The 22,514-nt window shown below is 47.0% G+C and overlaps 1 protein-coding gene across 2 annotated transcripts in view; it reads right to left on the bottom strand.

Moving 5' to 3' along the window:
- Nucleotides 1-22,514, bottom strand: part of MATN2 (matrilin 2) — a 168,007-nt gene that overhangs the window by 13,189 nt on the left and 132,304 nt on the right. For both annotated transcript variants that reach the window (XM_034966399.2, XM_034966398.3), the window contains exons 8-13: nucleotides 19,220-19,342; nucleotides 15,777-15,899; nucleotides 15,403-15,525; nucleotides 6,337-6,459; nucleotides 4,882-5,004; nucleotides 1,667-1,789 (exon numbers count right to left, since the gene is read on the bottom strand). In XM_034966399.2, the coding sequence (XP_034822290.2) occupies nucleotides 1,667-1,789; nucleotides 4,882-5,004; nucleotides 6,337-6,459; nucleotides 15,403-15,525; nucleotides 15,777-15,899; nucleotides 19,220-19,342 (738 nt within the window). The remainder of the gene's footprint in view (nucleotides 1-1,666; nucleotides 1,790-4,881; nucleotides 5,005-6,336; nucleotides 6,460-15,402; nucleotides 15,526-15,776; nucleotides 15,900-19,219; nucleotides 19,343-22,514) is intronic.

Genomic DNA, 22,514 nt, shown 5'->3' with positions numbered 1-22,514 from the left:
TCTCCTGCCTCAGCCTCTTGAGTAGCTGGGACTATAGATGCGTGCCACCACGCCTGGCTAATTTTTATACTTTTAGTAGAGACAGAGTTTTGTCATGTTGGCCAGGCTGGTCTCGAACTCCTGATCTCAGGTGATCTGCCCGTCTTGGCCTCCCAAAGTGCTGGGATTACAGGCGTTAGCCACAGCGCCCGGCCGAGGTTAAATAATTTGACCAAGGTCACACGAGTAGTATGAATCAGGGTTCAAATCCAGATCTGTCTGAGCTGAAGCTTATGCTCTGAACTAATTAGGCATGCAGCTTCCCTGGTAGAAAGCTTCTTTGTCCTCGTGCTAAGCTGTAGCTTCTCCAAGTGTCCTTTCTTTCCAGGGTGGGGTGGGGTGGGGTGGGGGTATCATACAAATCATGAGTGAGATGATGGTCACATTGGTATTTGGTACCTCAAAATTTTTTTCTACAAAGATCCCCAGTTTCCTAATTTTTTTCTGCTTAACATAATACTGAACTTCCTCACAAGATCATGCTGCTTAATTCTTTCTAAATCGTGTTTATCTTATTTTTTTCTAAAAAATAATACATGCATTTGGAACAAAACTTAAATATTAGAAAAAGGGTGTGTGTATGTGTGTGTTTGTGTGTGTGTATAAGGGTATACACATTAGATATGTATATAATGGTACACACACACACATATATAGAGAAAGAGAGACTGTATGTTAGAGTGTTTTACAAAATATATCGATGGTAACATACTATAAAAAACATTCAGCACTATGCTTTTTTCTCTTAAAATATCTTGGGGATACCTCCAGAGCTGCTTGTTGTTTTAACAGCTGCATCATGTTTTATTACATAGATGTGCCTTAATTTATTCAGCCAGGCTCATGGGTGATCATTTAGCTTGTTTCCAGTTTTTTGCTGCTACAAATAGTGCTGTATAAAATATCCTTGTATACATGGCTTTGTAAACATGCACATATCTGTAAGATAAACTTCTAGAACTGGATTGATAACATTGCCAAATTGCCCTCTGAAAGGTTATACCAATTCAGACACCCACTGATCCATTTATAATTCCCTACTACAATATACCTTTGCCAACATAAGGAATCAAACTTTTTGATCTCTGGTAACTAATAGGTTAACTAATAGGTTTAAAAAAGGTATCACAGCTTTACTCTCTTACTAGATATTTTCCTTTGTTTTTCTTTTATGGCTTTTAAATTTCACGTCATGTTTAGAAAGATCTTCTCTACTCTCAGATTAAAAAATAATTCTCTCAAGACTCCTTTTGCTCTTTTGTGTTTTTTTTTTTTTATGTTTAAACTGTTGATCCATCTCTTTTTTCCTAAAGTACCATGCCCAGAACTGAATGTATTCTCCAGCACAGAGCAGAGCACAGCTCTCTCCACCTCCCTCATGCAGACATTGCTGTTCAGCCTACGATCACCCTAGCCTCTTGGCTGATAATGAATTTACTGTCAATTAAAACTGAAAGTGTTTTCACAGGTGCTGCAGTTAAGCCCTCTCTTCCCCATTCTGTATTTGTGCATATGCATTTATATTTATGGGAGAAGCAGAGGTGAGGGATTTGTTGCCTGAAAATACTCCAAAAAGCAGTTGCTCCAAAACAAAATTAAAGTAGAGAGCCAAGTTCAGATCACTTACTCTTGCACCGTCTTCCGTCCTCAGCTAGAACAAATCCCTCTGAGCATTTGCAGATGTAGGAATTCCCATTATTAACACAAATGTGTTCGCAGCCATGGTGGGTTGATTTGCAGACATCCTTCCCTGAGGAAAATGTAGGGAGTTGAACAGTCCCATCAGTGTAGAAATGAGGTGAATTGAATAGTCATGTGAGTAGAGATTGTGGAAGTAATCTCTTTTAAAGAAAATACACCTCTCTTTAAACCTCCTTCATAATGTCTTTTTCAGCCTCATACTCAGGATAGGGAAGAAGCTCCTCTCAGAAAGCTCCAGCTCCCATGAGTCTGAATGGTACGATGGGTGATTAGGTGTCCTTGACTTACTATCCTATTATTAGATGTGCTTTAGCTTCTAATTTCTGTTGCCACAGACATCCCAAACACTCCAGTTCAGATTGTCTAATGAACATTTCTCATGCGTGAGGTAATTTAAACTCTTCGAAGTACTTACAGCCCTTTAACCCTCACAACACCCTGTGAGACAAGGAAGACAGGGTTAATTATTCTCAAGCTATCAATGAAGAATTAGATCCTCAGAGAGCTTCACTGCTGCCCACGGTCATCTGGCAGGTTGATGACACAGCTGTCTCCCGAGTGCTCCTCCATAGCATGAGAGCCTATGGCTCTTTCCTGTCATTACCCCTTAAAAGGAGAGGCTTCACACAAAATTGGAATCAGTGAGAACACATCCCTCTAGGAAGCAGGAATGGTGAAATCTGATTTAGGATCAAATTCCAGAGGTAGAAGTTGTACCTTGTGTACAATTTACTGAGCAATAAATGTGTTGAATGAATAAACAGTGTGTGTGTGAGTGTGCAGATATTTGCAGAAAGAAAAGCATGAGGGCTGGGCATGGTGGTTCACACCTGTAATCCCAACACTTTGGGAGGCCGAGGCAGGCAGATCTCTTGAGCTCAGGTGTTCAAGACCAGCCTGGGCAACATGGTGAAACCATGTCTCTACAAAAAATACAAAAATTAACCGGGTGTGGTGGTGCACGCTTGTAGTCCCAGCTACTCAGGAGGCTGAGGTGGGAAGATCACTTGAGCCCAGGAGGTGGAGATTACAGTGAGCTAAGATAGTGCCACTGCACTCCAGCCTGGGTGACAGAGTGAGACCCTGTCTCAAAACAAAAACAAACAAAAAGAAAAGCATGAACAAGCAGTGCAGACAGGCACAATGGGCAGCATTATAGACAAAATCTCCACAAGAGGGCCACTGCAGTGTGAAGCTGAACCTGCAGTTGTGAGGGGAATCCCTGCAGAGTTAGGCCAGGGTACCACAGGCATCCTAGGCGTCAGTCGTTCACACAGAACTTCTTGCTAAAGGTAGGAATCCCTCTTCCTGGAGGAAGAAGCGAGGTATTGAGATCCCTCCAACCCAGCCTTGTTGGCTTGTGGAATATCCCCAGTTATCTCAAAGGAGTCTGTGAGGAAATTCCCAAAAATCAACCTCAAAGCAACTGAACTTATTTTGACTTAATTGAAAAAGGGTTATTTTGCCCACTGGGTCAAAGTGTCACAAAAGTAAGTAGACTTTGTCAACCACCCCTCCCCCCAAAATAGGGAATTACCAGCTCAGAATCTCATGGTGGGGAAAAATCCCTGCTCTGTACTCTCCTAATGCCCACCTCACTGAGCTCGTATGACATCCCTCTGTTCCTTTGGGTACTGTGAAGGTTAATTTGATGTGTCACTTTGGCTAGGCTATAGTGCCCAGTTGGGTTTGGTCAAACACCAGTCTAAATGATGCTGTGAGCTAATTTTTAGATGCAATTAACATTTAATCAGTAGACTTTGAGTGAAGCAGATCAGATCACCCTCTATAATGTAGATGGGCTTCATCCAATCACTTGAAGGCCTAAAGAGAAAAAGACTGAGGTCCTCAGAGGAAAAGGGAATTCTGCATCCAGACTGCCTTCAGACTTGGGCTGCAGCACCAGCTCTTGCCTGGGTCTCCAGGCTGCCCTACAGATTTAGAACTTGCCAGCCCCTGATAATTGTGTGAGCCAGTCCCTTAAAATCAACCAATCTTTTCCTCCCTCACCATATGTGTGTGTGTGTGTGTGTGTGTGTATATGTCCATTTTTCCTGTGGAGATGATATATTAATAGAAGATAGAAACAGACCATAGTATACATATATACATCACACACACATATATGTGTATATATATATATATATATCTTCTATGATATATATAAATAGAAGATAGAACAGATCATAGAAGACATATATATATTATATATATGTCTTCTATTATATTTATATATAATAGAAGATGAAGATATACATAGAGAAGGTCTGTTTCTCTGGAGAACTCTGGGGAATACACCTTCTAACAAAACTCTCAGAGCCTGTTCTGGGTGACCTATAGAAGCAAATGATAAAAATAATAGAAAAAACCCACAGGAAATCCCTCTGATATGGTTTGGCTGTGTCCCACCCAAATGTCATCTTGAATTCTAGTTCCCACAATTCCCACGTGTTGTGGGAGGCACCTGGTGGGAGGTAATTGAATCATGGGGACGGGGCTTTCCTGTGCTATTCTGATTGTGAATAAGTCTCCACAAGATCTGATGGTTTTATAAAGGGGGTTTCCCTGCACAAGTTCTCTTCTCTTGTCTGCCACCATGTGAGACGTGCCCGTCACCTTCTGCCATGATTTTGAGGCCTCTCCAGCCAAGTGGAACTGTGAGTCCATCAAACCTCTTTCTTTTGTAAATTGCCCAGTCTCGGGTATGTCTTTATCGGCAGTGTGAAAATGGACGAATACACCCTTTCACCCTTTGCCCTTACTTTTATGGTCTGCCAAGAGGAGAAAGCTCTGTAATTAACCTTCAATCCTTGTAGTGATTGCTGGCAGAGGTTCTAATTCAGTCCAGTGACTAGCACTGTGCGAGTTTCTGGGCACCCACACAGCTACTGTGGAAAGGGCTGATGGCTGGCAGAAAATGAAGAGAAGCAAAGAACCCAAAACTCAGGCCTTGACTGAGAAATTCCCGAAAAAGCAAGGGGCTACTGAACTGATCTCTAGCTAAACACTTTCAGAGCACCCAAGGCAGGAACCGACACTTGTGACAGTGGTAATAAAGGAGGACTTTAAGGATTAAATGAACTTCTCTAACTGTCTGAGTCCACAGAGGGAAAAGTTCTTCTCCACCTCGAGGCTACTTACTTCGGCAGCGTTTCCCATCCTCAGCGAGCTGGAATCCCTCCAAGCACTCGCACGTGTATGAGTCGTCACTGTTCACACAAATGTGTTCACAGCCATGGTCTATAGCTTGGCAGACATCTTTCCCTGAAGACAGGAGAGCAAGTTACAACAATTTCAACAACAGACATTTCACATGGACTTCACCTTGAAGGACCCATCCACTGGAGTCAGCTACTGGATTCTATCTGCCACCTGAGCTCAGTGGTCCATGGGGCAGGAAGTTACAATTGAGAACAAAGTTTAGCGGCTCTAATTCGGGCTAACCCTTCAAACTGTTTCACTGTCTTCACCATCATCGTTCACCAGCACTACTTTAGTGTTAAAATGCAGTCCATCATCAACTTTCTGTAGACATAGTTTCTGATATCAGAATGGAAACACTGTTGATATGATTCCTTAGGAGATTAAACCTCAATTTAGATTAGCAGCACTGAAATCTAACTTTGGCTTTGTGCCTAACATAGTGTATGACTTAGGAGAATCACTTAACTTCTTGGAGTCTTAGCTGTGCTGTCCAAAAAATGAGAGTAATTATTCCAGTTACCCATCTTTTCTTCCAAAAGTGTCAACATGAGTTGCTCTTTATAAAGTGCTTTGAGACGTTGAGAAAAAGATAACTGATACAGATGGAAACCAGGGTCACACACTCCCCTTTGATTATTCAGAGATGTGTCTTGAGATTTACACCAGCAATTCACTCTAAGGCTGCTTGTCCTGGGCTGGCTGGCTGCAGCCCCATCTAAGAGGCTTTGCCTTCTGAAAGGCAAAACTGGCTTCATCACAAGGTGCCCTTTGGGAGGGATTTGTGCTACCAGAAATAACAACAACAACATTATTAAAGATAAATAAGCAGAGAGGCTTAGAGAAGTTAGGCAACTTTCCCAGCTAATAAATGGCAGAGACAGAAGTTGACTGAATCTTGGATTTCTGACTGTCCATCTTTCCACTAGAGTATACTGCCAAACCACTGTTTCTTGCCACAGAGCATATAAATGAAGAACTTCAGTAGTAGCTCTGGCATTGACTTTTTTTGTTTGTCCATTTTTTTTAATAGACTTTATTATTTAGGACAGTTTTAGATTTACACAAAAATTGAGAAGATAGCGCAAAGAATTGCAATATACCCCACACCTAGTTTTCCCTATTATTAACAACTCACATGAGTATGGTCCATTTGTTATTATTGATAAACCCATACTGATACATGATTATTAACTAAAGTCTATATTTTATTGACATTTACTTATTTTTTCCCTAATGTCCATTTTCTCTTTCAGGGTCCTATCCAGGACACTACATTACATTTTGCTGTGTGGCATGGACTTCTGAGAGGAACTGATATATACAGAGATAAGGATAGCGATTTCACACAGTGGTCTGGCATAGTAGTAGGAGCCAGCTCCAGTACAAACTTACTTCTGCAGGTTTTTCCATCTTCACGGAGTATATAACCTTCAAAGCACTGGCACACAAACGAATCTTCACTGCTTACACACGAATGTTCACAACCGTGGTCCCCCAGAGCACAAGAGTCCAGTTCTGAGAATCAAATGGGAATTAGAGAAACAGAAGAAGAAAATGACTCATATATTAGTGGCTTATTCAATCATAAAAGACATTTCAGACACTTTGAATTAAAACAGTGCCTTATCCTACAGTACACATTTCAGAATATAAAGCATGTCTATGAGCAAAAATTCTTTTTTGAGAAAGGGTCTCACTCTGTCATCCAGGCTGGAGTGTGGTGGCGTGATCTCAACTCACTGCAGCCTCTGCCTCCCGGGCTCAAGTGATCCTCCCATCTCAGCCTCCCAGATAGCTGGGACTACAAGCGTGCACCACCACACCAGGCTAATTTTTTGTGGAGACGGGATTTCACCATGTTGCCCAGGCTGGTCTCGAATTCCTGGGCTCAAGCAATCCACCCACCTCGGACTCCCAAAGTGAGCAAAAATTCTTAATATATACATGGCACATAAAAATCAAACAATATAAATCATCTCCACAAGAAAAATGAACAAAAAACATGAGAATACAAGTTACAGAATGAGAGATAAATTACTTATAAATATTAGAAAATAAGATTAACCTAATTGGCTATTATGTAGCTATAATATCAACTTATTTACATATCTACTTATGTATGTATGTATATATTACACTTAGGTAACCAATTCATTCATGTATTCAGTCAGTTCACAAATATTTTGTGAGTCCCTGTAATGAGCCAGGCACTGTTTTAGACTCTGGGGATATAGCAATGAATGAAACAAAGTTTCTGCTTTTGTGAAGCTTACATTTGGCAGCAGGTGTCAGGAGAAGAGGGATGCGTCGAAAACAGACAAGTATGTGATATGTCATGTGGGAAAAAGTGCTATGGAGGAAGAGCAGAATAGAAGGATGGAGAGTGGCTACTGGGCTGGAGAGTAGGGAGGGCTTGTTATATTATATGGTGTGTCAGATATGGTGACACTGAGCAGAGCCCTGCAGAAAGACAGGAAGTGAGTGGTGGTGTCTGGGAAAGAGCATTATCAGCAAGAAAGAACAGCATTTGCAAACTACAGCAACGGGAGCTGCTTGGTTGGTGTGTTTCAGGAAAGGCAAGGAGACCACTGTGACTGGAGCATCCGGGAGCCTGGCAGGGGATGAGGCCAGCAAGGTTGGCTGGGGCAGACCATGTGGGGTTCACAGTGGGGGTCAGATCTGAAAGAGAAGGGCAGTCACTGCAGTGTTTTGAGCAGTGGAGTGGCATGATATGGGTTTGTTTTTAAAGGATCGCTCTGCACAGAATGGAGCTTGGACACCTGGGAGCAGCCCTGTGCAAAGATCTTGGTGGCCCAGACCAGGCTGGTGAGAAGTGGTCAGACTGGCTGTATTTTAAGGTAGAATCTATAAAATTTGCTCATGGATTAATACAAAGAGCCCATATGGATAGGACAGAAGAGTCAAGGAAGACTCCCAGGTTGCTGGACTGAGCAACTGAAGGATGGCGTTGCCATCTTACAGGGCTGGGTGGCTTCTGGGGGACTAGAAGATTTGTGAACCTGTGAAAACCAGGCTGTTACTTTAAAAGCTTAATACTGAGGATAGGTGAGTGGTGACTTTTTATAAGAACCATACATATTTCTGAAAGTTAACTCAATCCTTTCAGATTGAGTAGAATTCTAAAATGGACATGAATCGGAACTATTAAATAAAGGCCCCAAAGCACATAATGACCTTTATAATCAGGCACAAACCACACACTTTTTTTGGCAAAGCATCTTTGCAGTATCTCTCTGGAGAGGACTCCTCAGAACCACCTTTGGGTTAGTTAAGGCAGCTGTTGTTATTCTCACTCACCAGCTAGGGAAACTAAGGGTTGGGAAGGCTAATGGCTTGTCAAGACCAATTGTTAACAAGAGAAAGAACCAGACAAAAATTGTAATCTTATAAATAAATCCCCGTATTTTCTGACTATACTACATTGCTATATTCTACAGCAAGCTTTCAAATGTGAAGGGAATTTCTTTGGGGAGAAGCACTGCCAAAATCTTTGAAGAATGGGAAAAGGTTGATAACTGCAATTACAGCTGCAGAGGAGGCTCAAAGCCGAGTTGGACCCTCCTGTTTGCCCTGAGCATGACTTGCTTTTCTCGGCAAATTCTAGACTCACTATTAATGCAGAACATTTCCTGATGGTTTGGGATAGTTCCTCACGTGGTGTAAGAGTGGAAAGTAGAGTTGAGTGATCCATGATATAGACAACTGGATGGCCATGGAGGTGAGGTGTTTTTTTTCCCCCTACCATGAATTTATAATAATACTACTACTCCATTTTCCATGGTAATAAAATAGCTATAGCTCTTTCATGTCAACCTTGTCAAGCCATAATCCAGACAGACCCCTAAGCCCTTCCTTCCTGGAGCTTCCCTTGTGCCCAGTCCTGTCCTCCTAGCTTCAGCTAAGGCTCTTTTTTTTCTTTTTTTGAGACACAGGCTTGCTCTGTCGCCCAGGCTGGAGTGCAGTGGTGTCATCGCAGTTCACTACAGCCTTGGCTCTTGGGCTCATGTGATCCTCCCACCTTAGCCTCCTGAGTAGCTGGGACTACAGGTGCATGCCACCATGCTTAGTTAATTTTCATATTTTTTGTTGAGATGGGGTCCCACTATGTTGCCCAGGCTGGTCTTAAATTTCTGGCCTCAAGTGATGCTCCCGCTTCAGCCTCCCAAAGTGCTGGGATTACAGGCATGAGCCACCACACCTTATCTGCAATGGATATTCTTGTGCATGTAGTTTTATGTACAATGTGAAGGCATACCTGAAAGTTACACATCCAGAAGCAGAATTGCCTAGGTAAAGGGTATGAATACTTAAAGGCGGATAAATATTTCCAAGTCATCCTCCAAAGAGATTATTTCAATCTCTACTCTCACCAACAATGTAAGACAGTCTCTGTTTCTGTTTCTGATTCAGGGTTTCTGGGATGCTGCCTGGGCCTTTAGACTTTTTCCAAGCCCCATAGATGATTTCAACGAATCATCAGAGGTGAGATGTTGGCAGTGGCCATAATGCCTGGCACCTAACAGATCCCTAGGAAAGACCTGTTGAACAAAAGGAAACATTTCCTCAGTTTGCTATTCTGAAAATTGAAGGTAATTAGATCCACCTCACAGGGGTTTTGTGCAGATGTTTTAAATAAGAACCCCATGGGATGTGTGGATGTTTGTGGCCAGCTAGGCTTCCCACTCTCTCCCACACACCCACCTTGCAAAATGCACGACTCACATTTGTTCAGCAAAATGTCCAGTTTCTGCCCTTCAGGGATGTTCTGGGCCACTTATAAATTCAAAGAACCATGGATGGGAAATTAGAGAATGCCAAAGGTGGATGATAGTTAACCTCCTGACCATAGGCGCTAGCTTTCTATCCACCAAGTCTGGAAACCAACTTGGAGTCAGTTTCTACCCAGGGCAAAGATACTCCCCTATAGGAAAATGCTTCAGTGGTCCCCTAACAGGCAAAGAGAGCCACCACCCCTGACTCAGTACCACTGGGTGTCTTCAGCCTGGGAGACTATGGTGGGCACCACAGTAAGTCCATTCATTCAGCAAGTGTTTACGGAGCACTTATCTGAGCCAGGCAATATCCTTGTTTGGGGGCTGGAAGTTCAACTCATTGGATATGAACTAGTCCAACCCCTTCATTAAAGATGAGAAAACTGATGGTCAGAGGGGAAGTGACTTTCCCAATGTCCCTGAACCTTCAGAGGTGACTGGTCTTAGCTGTCCTGGGGGCAGAGATGGGACTATATTCAAATAGACCTCCGTGTCCCAGGTCCAGCTGCACATCCACAGATCATCCTAGCTTAAGAGAGTGTGCTGAGGCAGCCTGGCAGATTCTCAGAAGACAAACTAGACAAAAATCATTTTCTCAAGAGAGGCCGGCCAGGAAGTCTCTGAAGGCTGTAGGTGGGTGATGTGTCCCGCCGGCGTCCCCAGGCTCGTCTCTCACCCACCGCCTCCCTCTCGCATTCAGTACCCCGTACTCAGAGCACAGAACTTCCTGCAGTTCGCTCTCTGGCCCCTAGTGAAGCATTTCCCCTCCATCTCTGGCTGTCTCACTGTACTCACTCTCTGGGTGTCGGATTAAACATCTTTCTCTAGACTAGGGGAGGCTCCCACAGCCCCCTCCTCTGGGTGTTGGATTAAACTTCTCTTTCTCTAGACTAGGGGGTGCTCCCAAGGCTCCATCCTTCTAACATCACCACTCTCACCATAAGGAATGGACGCTGTCTCTGCTATCCTTCTTCCCCGAGAAGCTTTGAACACTGTCAGGGCACAAACCGAATCTGCATCAACCCCAGAGATCCCCAGCACCCCGCACAATGCAGGTACACAGTAAATATTTGTAGAGAACGAGGGTAAAGGAACCAAGCGCTTAAGGAAGTACGTAGATTCAAACCCAGAGAGGAGAGTAAAGACAGACTCCATTAGGAGCCATCACTTAAGTGAAATAGGTGGGAGGATGTAAGAAATCTCAAGAGGGAGACAGAAAACATTTTTCCTCTCAAAGAAGGATTCTCCTCCTTTTACACATAAGGACCCAGGCCTACGTGTTTAATTAAACCCTCATCGTGAATGGATTCTGCAGCGTGTGCTCAGGATGATTAGAAGTTTTAGGATGTAGCACGGGTCTTTAGGGTCCCTGTCTAGCAGCCCTGCACACTGACACAGGTGAGTCACGTAAGTCTGTGGCGCAGCAACTGTGGGGCAACGTGTTCTGTGGACTTGCACCTCTGCCGTGATGACAGACAGCAATCCTGCGTCTGGGGCTCCACATAAGACGTTGTTAAAACCAACCCCAACCCCAGAGAGAGAAAGCCACAGTGGCCATCTGCCAAGACAGTAACCAGAAGCCGACAGATAGAATTACACTGCTTCCTGGCTTTTCTCATAATAAAACTAGCAGCAGCCAATCCTTTGCTAACTTAATATAGGCTTTTTCTCAGACAAACCAAGAAGCAGCTGAACTGAGATGTGCTTTTCCAGGGCATCTCACACTGGGCAAAAGATCCTAAAATCAGGGGACTCGGCTTTGGTCCTGGCTCTGCCACTGACTCCCCGACCAGGGCCAGCTTGGAGGCATCACTTTCCTCCATGTGTCCGTTTCCCACAAAATAAGGGAAAATCTCTACCTCCCTTCTGTTGCATCAAGCCTGTAATGTGAATACATGAGAGTGAGGGTGGTCCCCTCCCCGTACTCCCTGCTACAGACTGTTTCCCCCACAATTCACATCTGAATCCCTAACCCTGATGTGAGGGTATTCAGAGGTGGAGTCTTTGGGAGGTAATTAGGTTTAGATGGGGTTGTGAGGGCAGGATCCTGACCTGATAGGATTAGTGTTCTTATAAGAAGAGACACCAGAGAACTTGCCTGCACTCTTTTGGTCTCTCACCCCCTACAACCCATGCAATATGAGGACACAGCTGGGTGCTGGCTGGCTGCAAACCAAGAAGAGGGCCCTCACCAGAACCCAGCCATGCCAGCACCTGGATCCTGGACTTCCAGCCTCCAGAACTGTGAGAAATAAATTTCTGTGGTTAAGAAACAACATTCAGCCTATGGTATTTTGTGATGGGAGCCCGAGTAGACTAAGACACTCCCCTAGCCTTGCCTGGGCCTGCCTCAGCCCTGGAAGGCCAAGCTCAGGGCCTCAGGCAGCCTAACAGGCCCTCGCAGTTCTGCCTGTGGTAGTTGGACTGGGAGTATCACCAGCAGAGATCCCCCAGTGCCCTAGGCTGACGGCTCTGATCCCCGTTGGTGTCCTCCGCCTGCAGAAGGGAGGGTCCCTCATAGGACAGCCCCTGGACTCCTGAGTCCAGCCCCCTTCCAGAGTTGTGCGTCTCTGGGGCCCCTCCAAGGAGAGCAGGCCTGGCCCTGGGAGATGGGTTTCCAGGCAGCAATACCAGGAGCTACCTTCCGAGTCTCCTCAGTGCAGGGGGTTCTGATGCTGGGAGGGGAGAAAGGAAGAGGAATCCCTTAGGGGTCACGGCAGTCCACAAGTTCACATAGCACTGCAACAGCAGTCTCCCTGAACCACACAGTGGCCTTGAAAGGCAGCAACGACCATTCTCAGTTCAGAGATGAGCAGTCAGATCCCGGAGGGCCAATTCCCTTGCCTAGGGTAGAAGCGACACGATTTAAACCCAGTCTTTGGGCTTCCAGTTCAGTACTCTTACTGCTCTGCCACACTGTTTCTCAGACATGTGCACAGAGAGCCCCAAGGTGAGGCTGGGCAGGAGAGCTCTGCAGAGAGGCCCCAGCAGAGCCTGGGGTGGGAGGAGGAGAGGAGAGCCTATCAGGTGGAAGAGGAGGTTACCCATGGGGGTGACATTGGGATGGGCTGGAAGGCACCAGGCCTGTTCAGAGAATAGGGGACTTGCCACTTTGGCTAAAGAACAGGAGGTGGCTTCAGGGAGGGCCTGGGGTGAGGCTGAAGAAGTGGAAGAGGGGGTTCTGCACTCTGCCAAATCAAGGAGTACAGTGGAAATTTATTCTGGGAGACAGTGGAGAGCCACTGAAGGTTATTAAGTGGGGAGCGGACCCTGTGCCAGGGGCCGTAGGGCAAAAAGACAGGTGGCCTCTGTCCATTCACACTCCCAGTCATTTCATGTTGGCCTCTGACCTCCAACCTCCAGGAGCTTGCAGGCCAGTGGGCAGTGTGGTCCATGCACATCAGGCCTATAGAGTCTTTCTTGGTGCTGGGATGCCCTTGCACAAGGTCAATCTCAGGGAAACGTCTAGAGAGGGAAGGAGTCTGCTCAGCTGCAGCTGGTAAAAGAGATCGCCCCATCCCCTCCCTGACCCCCCACACCCTGAGTCTGTGCATCTAACTGCCCGAGGCAAAAAGGCCTTTGGGGAAAATCTGGGAAAGCAGAGCTTGGGGTCAGGGGGCTGGAGGAAGGGAGGGGACATCGCTCCAGAGGCCAGAGAACCCAAGGTGCCTGAAGAGGTAGGGGCACAGCAGTGCCCATTTCATCCCAGGGCCCCTGGAACCCCTCCATGCTTTAGAGAACTTTCCAGAAGGTGAGTGACACATTCTTAAGACCACTTGCTATCAAAGCTCTAAGTGGAGGCTGCCTCTATAAAGAGCCAAGGACACTCTTATCTGCTGAGCCAGGCCTGACTGCCCCCCAGAAGGCTTTACCAAATAGGTGCAGTCATGTCGTCTGGCCCTTTGTCATCAGGAGTAAAGCTGGGGAACATACATCCCAACCCCCAGTTAGCTGTGGCCACACTGAAAACCTAGCCCATTATTACAGGACAGGACAGTCGGAATGAATCATTCTGGGACAGGCAGAAAGTCTTCAATTAGGGGAATAGCTCAATGCATATGTATCAGCTGGTGGGTGAAATGCATCTCTCCTATACGGTTCCTGAGGACAATTCTCACTTATCTGATTAGCTCACAAGTTCTCATCTAGACACAACCATATATAATTAACAAAATTCACTATTCATTGCATTGTTGGACATTTACTCATGTAGATGGTTCCACTGTGCCACTGGTTAGAAACCCACTTTAAATGAGAAAATGGGCAACACTTAAAAGTGGCCAGGTCAAAATCCAGATGTGGACCTGGGCAGGGGAGAGGAAGGGGCACCTGATTCAAAGGAGATGGAGCTGCATTTGTTTAGAAGGGCTCATGAGAATTTCGTAGGGTCCTACAACCATCTTGTAGTCAGTTCTTGATTATTACAGGAACGAGGTGGACAAAAGAATGACTCCTCTTATTCTCAGAATAATCTAAAATGATGGAGAATTAAACAAACCAACAAACCCCTTACATCTGGCTTTGGCATGCTGTCAATGTCGATGCAATTCGACACACCCACCCTCTTTCTGCATCCCCTGTGCCCAATCCCTCCCTGAGCTGGCTGCAGCAGCAGTCTGGGAGGCAGCTGGGCAGGGAGCCACCAAAAGCTATAACATGGATAACCCATTTGCTGAGATCCAAGGATCTGTCCCAAACTGGAAATATTTTCTCACAGGCAGCATAGAGAGGCACGCCCAACTGTGCAGCCAGCTCATCTGCCTAGATGAATAGATGATATAAAAAGTGGATAAATTAAGTTGTGCCTACAATTATATCAGTGGTCAGGGAACTTGGCCCTATAACCAGAAAGACCAGCAGGCTGGGGAAGATAAATTGCGGTCCTTTTCTTTCATTTCTGATCCCTTCTCTCAAAATGACTATATTTCAATTCTTTATCTTGGTCCACTTCAAAACAGGATTGCAGGGCAACAAACACACCAGCATTCTTCAGTAAAGGAGAGAAGGAGGTCTGGGAGCAATTTTTTTTTTTTAATCGAGACAAGATTTGGGACCAGCTGCAAGGAAAGATGTACCCAGGACACATCACTGCCAGCCTCACCATGTGCTGTGAGATCACCGGGATCAGAAAGCAGGGCAAAGCGTTTCTCAGGAGCATCCTCTTCTCCCAGGACTGACTTTGGAATCACAGCCAGCAGAGTTTGAACCCACCACTTACTAGCTGGTGACCTTAGGCTCTTTACTTAATCTGAGCTACAGTTTTTCCTCATCTGTCCCCTGAATGCAACAGCACATGTGCTTAGCACAGTGCCCAGCATGCAGCCAGCAGTCAGTGAGGGGTCCACATTATTATTATTCATGTGCCATACTAGCTGGCTGGGGGTAGAGCAGAGAGAGCTGAGGACTAGGGCTCTGTCCAGCTTCAGAATGACAGGGAGGTGGAAACAGCAAAAAGCCACTTCAGGGCACGGGGGAAGGAAGACTGAGGGGAGTTGGTGAAGCAGCCACCGAGGCTCAATGGCTAAGAGATGCTGTCACACACATTCATGCAGGCCCAGCAAAGCCTGGAGACAGGACACACAGGCACATATACACGTCGGCAGCGCACCCACACCGGCACCCACGGAACGCCTGTGCAGGTCCTGCTTGTCCTTCAGACACTTACTTGCACACGTCTTCCCATCGCTGCGGAGCACGTGTCCCTCAGGACACTGACAGGCAAAGGATCTGTCCATGTTGACGCAGGAGTATTCACAACCATGGTCACTCAGCAGGCAGTAATCCACCCCTGCAAAACCAAAAGCCAGGCAGCCCTTTATCAGTGAGACCTCTGGGCGACAGTGATTAGATCAAGTGACCGTCATGCTCACCCCGCCCTCCCTCGAAGGCATGCAGTCCCAGTGGACATCCTCACTATCTCCTGGAGCAGAGCAAGGGGCAGGGGAGGGGTGCCCAAGTACGACCTGTGCCCTCTGCAGTCACATAGGTTTCACTCCTGGTGCAAACCTTCCCCTACGAGAGGAGCGCGGAGGGACTCACGGGAGCAGGTCTTGAGGTCCTCGTTGATGAGGAAGCCTTCTGAGCACTGGCAGACGAAGGAATCCTCCGTGTTCAGACACAGCTGCTCACAGCCATGGTCCTGCTGTGCACAGTGGTCCACTCCTGCATTTTCACACACGCAAAAGCATAGAGGAGCCGAGGGGGCAATACCCCACCAGCAACCAAGATTCAAAAACAAAACCGGAGGCATAACAAGCCACAGGGAAGGTGTCATTCTACCCCACACCACTGATCCCTCTAGAAAATCAGACTGGCTTGTTGGTTTTCTTTCCCTTTTCACCCAGGCTGGAGTGCAGTGGCGAGATCTCGGCTCACTGCAACCTCCACCTCCTGGATTCAAGCGATTCTCCTGCCCCAGCCTCCAGAGTAGCTAGCTGGGGTTGCAGGTGCCTGACACCATGCCCAGCCTTCTTTCCCATTTTTTTCTTTGAAGAGTAAAGCATACAACCCCAATGGCTGGGGAATGCTGTCCCTGGTGTTGACGACAGCAGCACTCTGCCAGGGCCATGGCACACAGAATCCACAGTCTCAGGGCACCTCTGAGAGCAGGTGCAATTCCCATTTCACAGAGAGGAAAGTGAGGCTCAGGAAGGTCAAGATCAAAGCCACACAGCTAATAGAGTAGTGCTTAGAATGCAGGTTCTGGCATCAAACTACCTGGGTTCAAATCACACCTCTGCCACTTCCTAGCTATGGATGCTGGGCAGTCCCACGGCCTCTTTGCCATCGTTTCCTGACTTGTGAATATGGATGTTGATGGTTGCTTTCTTATAGGAATAGGGTGAGAATAAGAGGGGTTGACTATGTAAAGCGCTCAGAACAGTAGCTAGCATACAGCAACCACTTAATGAACACATTATTATTATCAAGTAGTGCTGAGTAAGAATTAGTCATATAGTTTCATTTCTAATTGAAAATGAAAAAGAGTTGTCATTCTCAATGAAATCAATTTCTATTTTTTTTACCCCCACCATCGGGACATCCAGATTAAAAAACAAACCAAAGCCTGGGACTGCATGTGTGGCCTATCCTGGCATCCGAATGCTGCACAGCTGGTCCTCCAGGCAGCAAGTGCCGAAGGCTAATGAACACACAGCTGTGGTGAACAGCTCCCACTATCAGCCCGGCAGGCTGCTTCCCAGGTTTCCCTTATGGAGAAAATGCACCTCCAGAGACTGGACAGACACTGGAGGCCTTGTGCAGGTCTGCCAAGTGGGCCTCTTGACTCCCGCAGAGCCTGGGACCAGTGCCTTCCAGAACATTCCACTGGTGGATGCACCTCCTGCGAACACTTGCTGGATCTTGGGAGCTAATTGCCTGTGTTCACATCCTAGTGTTGCCATTTGCTAGTCACAGGACCCCAGGACAGTGACTTAATCCCTTTGTGTCACAGTTTGCCCTTGTTTAAATAGCGACAAGAATGTGGGTGCCCAGTAGGGCGGCTGTGAGGATGCAGGGAGTTTATGCATGGGAAGTGCTCAGGGCATTGCCTGCACAGAGTGAGTGCCTCAGAATTGCTTGCTGTCTTTATGGCCTGGGCTCCCTGATTCCTCAGAGAAAGCAGAAGCCTGTGGCTTTCTCTAAGGACTGCGAGACAGAAACAGCTTGGTTTGTACTTTCTTAGAGTTGACTAGGTCCCAGAGAGAAGGGAGGGTCCCGATCTCTTGTGGTCCATTCTTAGAGCTCTTCTGGCCCCTGGAGGCATGCTGGGAGGGGCAGTCAAGCCATGTCCCTGGTGATCTGCGTGGGCTCAGCCAGGTCAGGACCACCTGCCCTGGGAAAATTGCCAGGGCCATCAGCTGGCAGACCTGACACTCCGGGAAACAGGCAGGATACACACAGATCCATGGTCACCAGGGCATCTCCTGTTGAATGGGAGACCCGCTCCCCGCTGGCCTCTCAAAAGGACTCAGAGACATGCAGAGGCAACGTACAGCAGGCACTGACTTTGGCACCACTTTCCAGTTCAAAAGCCCTTTGGCCTCTGAGATCAGTCCTTAGAAAGCCTTTACCGAGGCACTTTGTTCTCTCTGGACACTAGAGGAGCCACGCTTTCCTGAGGACTGCCCTGGACCTCTTATTTCATCTGGGAAACTTCCCTGCTGGCAGTGTGGAGCCCAGGGCTCAACAGCTGCACTGTCCTCACTCACAATCTATCTCTATCTCCAAAGGGGAGCAGATGTAGGGCTTGCTGAGTGGAAAGGCACATAAAGGGCCCCTTCTGCATAGGCCATGTCATGGAGATGGGCCCCCTCTCCCGCATGCCAAGGGCATAGGGTCCATCACCACACTCAGGCGCTCCTATCCTGTTGGCCAGGACCCGTGGAGATGGTGCCTCATAAAAAAACACGGAGCCGCCCAGCTGGCAGAGCCTGCAAGTTCCCATACATTTACATCACCCAGTGGAGCTTTGTTGTGGCTCTGACACAAGAAAATTAAGACAAGCCTTCTCAGAAAATCCCATGTTTCTTGATTCTGCCCTCAGATCAGCCTCTGCAGCCCATTGCTTTCCAAGGTCTGTCCCCTCCGGCCTCTTGTCCCAGTCTGGCGCCAGGCACTGGCCCCTTTCACAGGCTCCATCACTGTTCCCCTTGATTGGAAGTTTACCCTGTGCCAGGCACCAGGCTAACATATCAAAATGGCTCCTATTTCTCCCTATAAAAACCCTGTGGGAATAATACGACTATTAGTTTTGCTTTTTGTCATAGATGGGAAATCAAAGCATGGAGAAGTTAAATAACTTGCCCAAGTTCACACACATCTAGTAGGTGGGAGAGGTTGGATTTGAAATTAGGCCTGTCTGACCTAGTAAATACGCTCAACAGCAAATACTAATATTAGTTAACGTTTATTGAGTGCTTATGCCTAGCAGTGCTGTTCTAAGTATTTTACTCCTATTCTTTTTTTTTTTTTTTTTTGAGATGAAGTTTTGCTTTGTCGCCCAGGTTGGAGTACAATGGCGCAATCTTGGCTCACTGCAACCTCTGCCTCCTAGGTTCGAGTAATTCTCCTGCCTCAGCCTCCCGAGTAGCTGGGATTACAGGCACCCACCACCACACCCAGCTAATTTTTTGTATTTTTAGTAGAGATAGGGTTTCACCATGTTGGCCAGGCTGGTCTTGAACTCCTGACCTCAGGTGATCTGCCCGCCTTGGCCTCCCTGTGCTGGGATTACAGGCGTGAGCCACCGCGCCCGGCCTATTCCTATTAATTCTTTTAATCCTTGCAACCCAAGTTGGCTAGGCCGATAGTATTAATAGTCACATTCTATGGGTGATGAAACTGAGGATAAGGAAGGATACACCTGACAGACCATCAGGAAACCCGGTGGGCTCCAGAAATAACTGGTTGCTAGTGAACCCGCCCGCGTCCGTGAGTGGACCCCACCCTCCATCAGCACCCCACCCCTAGGGTACACTCACGGCTGCAGGTTTTGCCATTGGGGTCCAGAGTGTAGCCACGGTGGCAGCGGCAGTAGTAGCTCTCCTCCGTGTTGACGCACTCATGCTCACAGCCCGGTTTGTTCAGTGCACAGTAGTTGATCCCTGAGGGGAAGAAGGGCAGACCTTCCTTCAGACTCTGGACCTCTCCCAGGGCTGATGGCAGCCCCTCGGGGCTCCCATGAGCCCCCATGGAGAGGGCTGGTGGGTGCTGCCTGCTGAGGCAAGCCGGGACAGATCATTCATTCATTTGTCTGCCAGCCAAGTGCCAGGCCTTGAGCTAGATTCGGAGATTTAATGACGACTGAGATGGAGGCCCTGCCTCAATGGGTTCAGGCTCTGGTGAGGAGTCAGACAAGGACAGCAACTAAAAGACAATGCAGAGCACAGAGCAGGGGCCTCACTGGGTCCTGGGGTGAGAGGGTCTTCCAAGAAGAGATAAGGCCAACAGGAGGCTCCAGGGAGGAGGAGGAGTTCCATAGGTAAGGGAGCTCAACCGGAAGGAGAACATGAGGACTCGAGGACAGCAAACACAAACACCTGAGGGTGAGGAGACAAAAAACACAAGTGCTTGGGGATGAGGGAACAGTGAACACAAACGCCCTGGGATGAGGGGACAGTGAACACAAACGCCCGGGGATGAGAGGACAGTGAACACAAATGCCCGGGGATGAGGGGACAGTGAACACAAACGCCCAGGGATGAGGGGACAGTGAACACAAATGCCTGGGGATGAGGGTGAGGGGCATGCCTGGGGAGCTGTGAGGAGCCAAGTATGGCTGGAGTGTGAGGAGAGAGATGAGGCTGGGAGGCAGAGGGAGCTGGCCCACCTGAGCATGACTGGTCGTGCGGGCTTTGCAAGCCCCAGGATGAATCAGTGAAGGCTCTAAACAGGTGACTAGAGGTGAGAATGTTGGTGGAGGTGACAAGGCCAGGGTTATGTCTTGAAGAAGACTTTGCAGTAGAGGTGGCAAGGCAGACAAACTTCACTAAATCTTCAGGAAACCAGGTGAGCTACAGGACACAGAGAAAATAGCTCCTGCTCTCCAGGAGCTTGTTTAAAAGAGGGCCTGGCACCTGAAGTATACCTGTGGATTCTCCAGCATTTTCCCTCTTTGATGGCCAAAGAGCAAGCCAAGGCTCAGTTGAGCTGAGCTGAACTGAGTCAGTGGCCAAAGAGCTGAGAGCTGGGGTGAGAGCCACACTCCCCAGCCTACCTCCTTCCAAGAAAGATGGAAAAGCTAAGAAAATCCAGTATCTCTCTCAAGTTAACCTGATCACTAGGGCTCAAAGCATGTAGAGAGCTTCTGTCTACAGTGACATCTGACAGTGACATTGGATGGCACAAGGCAGAATAAACAAAAGGTGATCTTGCAAAATATCCAGCTATTTAGGGACGCAGGGGTTGGCAGTTTCATGAAGAAGGATCTAAATGCTTCGCCTTGCTCTGTTGAGACCACGCTGGCATAGTATCATGGGACTGGAGGAGGCGTATCTCTGATGCTGCCCCAGGCTACTGCAGTTCTGTCCTATGGTAAGGTCACTCTATCCATGCTGTGTTTCTGCCAGCAGATGGAAACTGTGTCATAACCAGGAGCCAATAAGCAATTCCTTTCCTGGTAGAAAATGCTAAAGCCATAAGACCCCACACATAGCAGGCTCCAGGGGAGATAGAGAACTGGAAAAGGACACAAAATGAGCTTGTGGAGAGGCTTTATGAGACTGGTGTTGCGGGAAAAGGTCACCACTGACCTCATTTGCTGGGCTGGATCAGTTTAACTGCACAGCATTGTTCTTTTTCTGGGGATGTGGCAGACACTGTTGGTTGTCTTGCCAATAACCATTACCCCATGACCCCCAAGCATGAGTCATGGCTGGTCTAAGCCAGCGTGGCAACCATGTTCTTCTTTGTCAGTCATTGGTCAAGGGGTGGGAATATGCCCTAGTTCTGACCAATGAAACATAAGAAGCTTACTGGGGGCCCTCAAGAAAGATTTTTCTTCCTGAAAAGACAAAGGTGGCCAGGCACAGTGGCTCATGCCTGTAATCCCAGCACTTTGGAAGGCCAAGGTGGGCAGATCACTTGAGGCCAGGAGTTCAAGACCAGCCTGGCTAACATGGTGAAACCCCACCTCTACTAAAACCAAACAAACAAAAAAACAAAATTAGCTGGGCATGGTGGCATGCACCTGCAATCCCAGCTACTTGGGAGCCTGAGGCATGAGAATCGCTTGAACCCAGGAGGCAGAGGTTGCAGTGAGCTGAGATTGTGCCACTGCACTCCAGCCTGAGCAACAGAGTGAGACTCTGTCTCAAAAAAAAAAAGACAAAGTTGTATAAAGAGAAATGCTTTTCTCTGCTCTCTGTCCTTTCTGCCTTTGAGTCTTGTAGTGTAAGGATATGATGCTGGGAGCTGCAGCAACCATCTTGTAACCAAGAGGTAACAAGGATGAAAATGTAAATGCAACATACTTTGCCAGAATAGAAAGACAGAAAGAGTCTGGGTTCTTGATAATATCACTAAGTCACTGAGCCATCCATAGGACCAACCACCTTTGGACTTGTTAGGTAAAAAATAAAAGTCCTTCTGACTTAAAACACCATTAATTGGATTTCCTGTTTTGTGTGAACAAAAAGCACCATAACTGATACAGGGGAAATGATCTGAAATCATAAAGTAATGAAGAGATTTTATTTTTACCATGTATCTGCCCAAAAGTTATCTGATGAAGCTCACATCCACAAATCACTTAAAGATATGACACATCACCCTCTTGTCTCAGTGGCTCCTTGCTGCACTGGCTAACCTCTATCTTCCTTCACGGTCAGCTCAACATCATTTTATCATCTTTTGTGACCTCCCAGATGAAGTCAGTTCTTTCTACAGGACCTCTCTTTCGTAGCATTCATCACAATGGTTATGTAGTATGCTTTGTATCTGTGATGCTTCAAAGTCTGTTTCTTTCACTAGACTTGAGTTCCACGAGCAGGGACCATGCCATCTTTATTTTTCTCACTATTAGTGGCAGTCTGATAGTAACATTAGTGATGATAATCATAGCATCATAACTGCTGCCATTTCTTAAATACCTGCTAAATGCCAGATGCTGTGCCAACCACTTTACAAACATAACTTCATTTGACCCTGCAAGATATGTGTGATTGTTAACCATATTTCTTTCTTTTTTTTTTTTTTTTTGAGACGGAGTCTCGCTCTGTCACCCAGGCTGGAGTGCAGTGGCGTGATCTCGGCTCACTGCAACTTCTGCCTCCTGGG

Source organism: Pan paniscus, chromosome 7, assembly GCF_029289425.2.
Source record: "Pan paniscus chromosome 7, NHGRI_mPanPan1-v2.0_pri, whole genome shotgun sequence".
NCBI lineage: Eukaryota > Metazoa > Chordata > Mammalia > Primates > Hominidae > Pan > Pan paniscus.
Note: the sequence above shows the minus strand (reverse complement) of the source record. Positions and strands in the feature narration are given on the sequence as shown.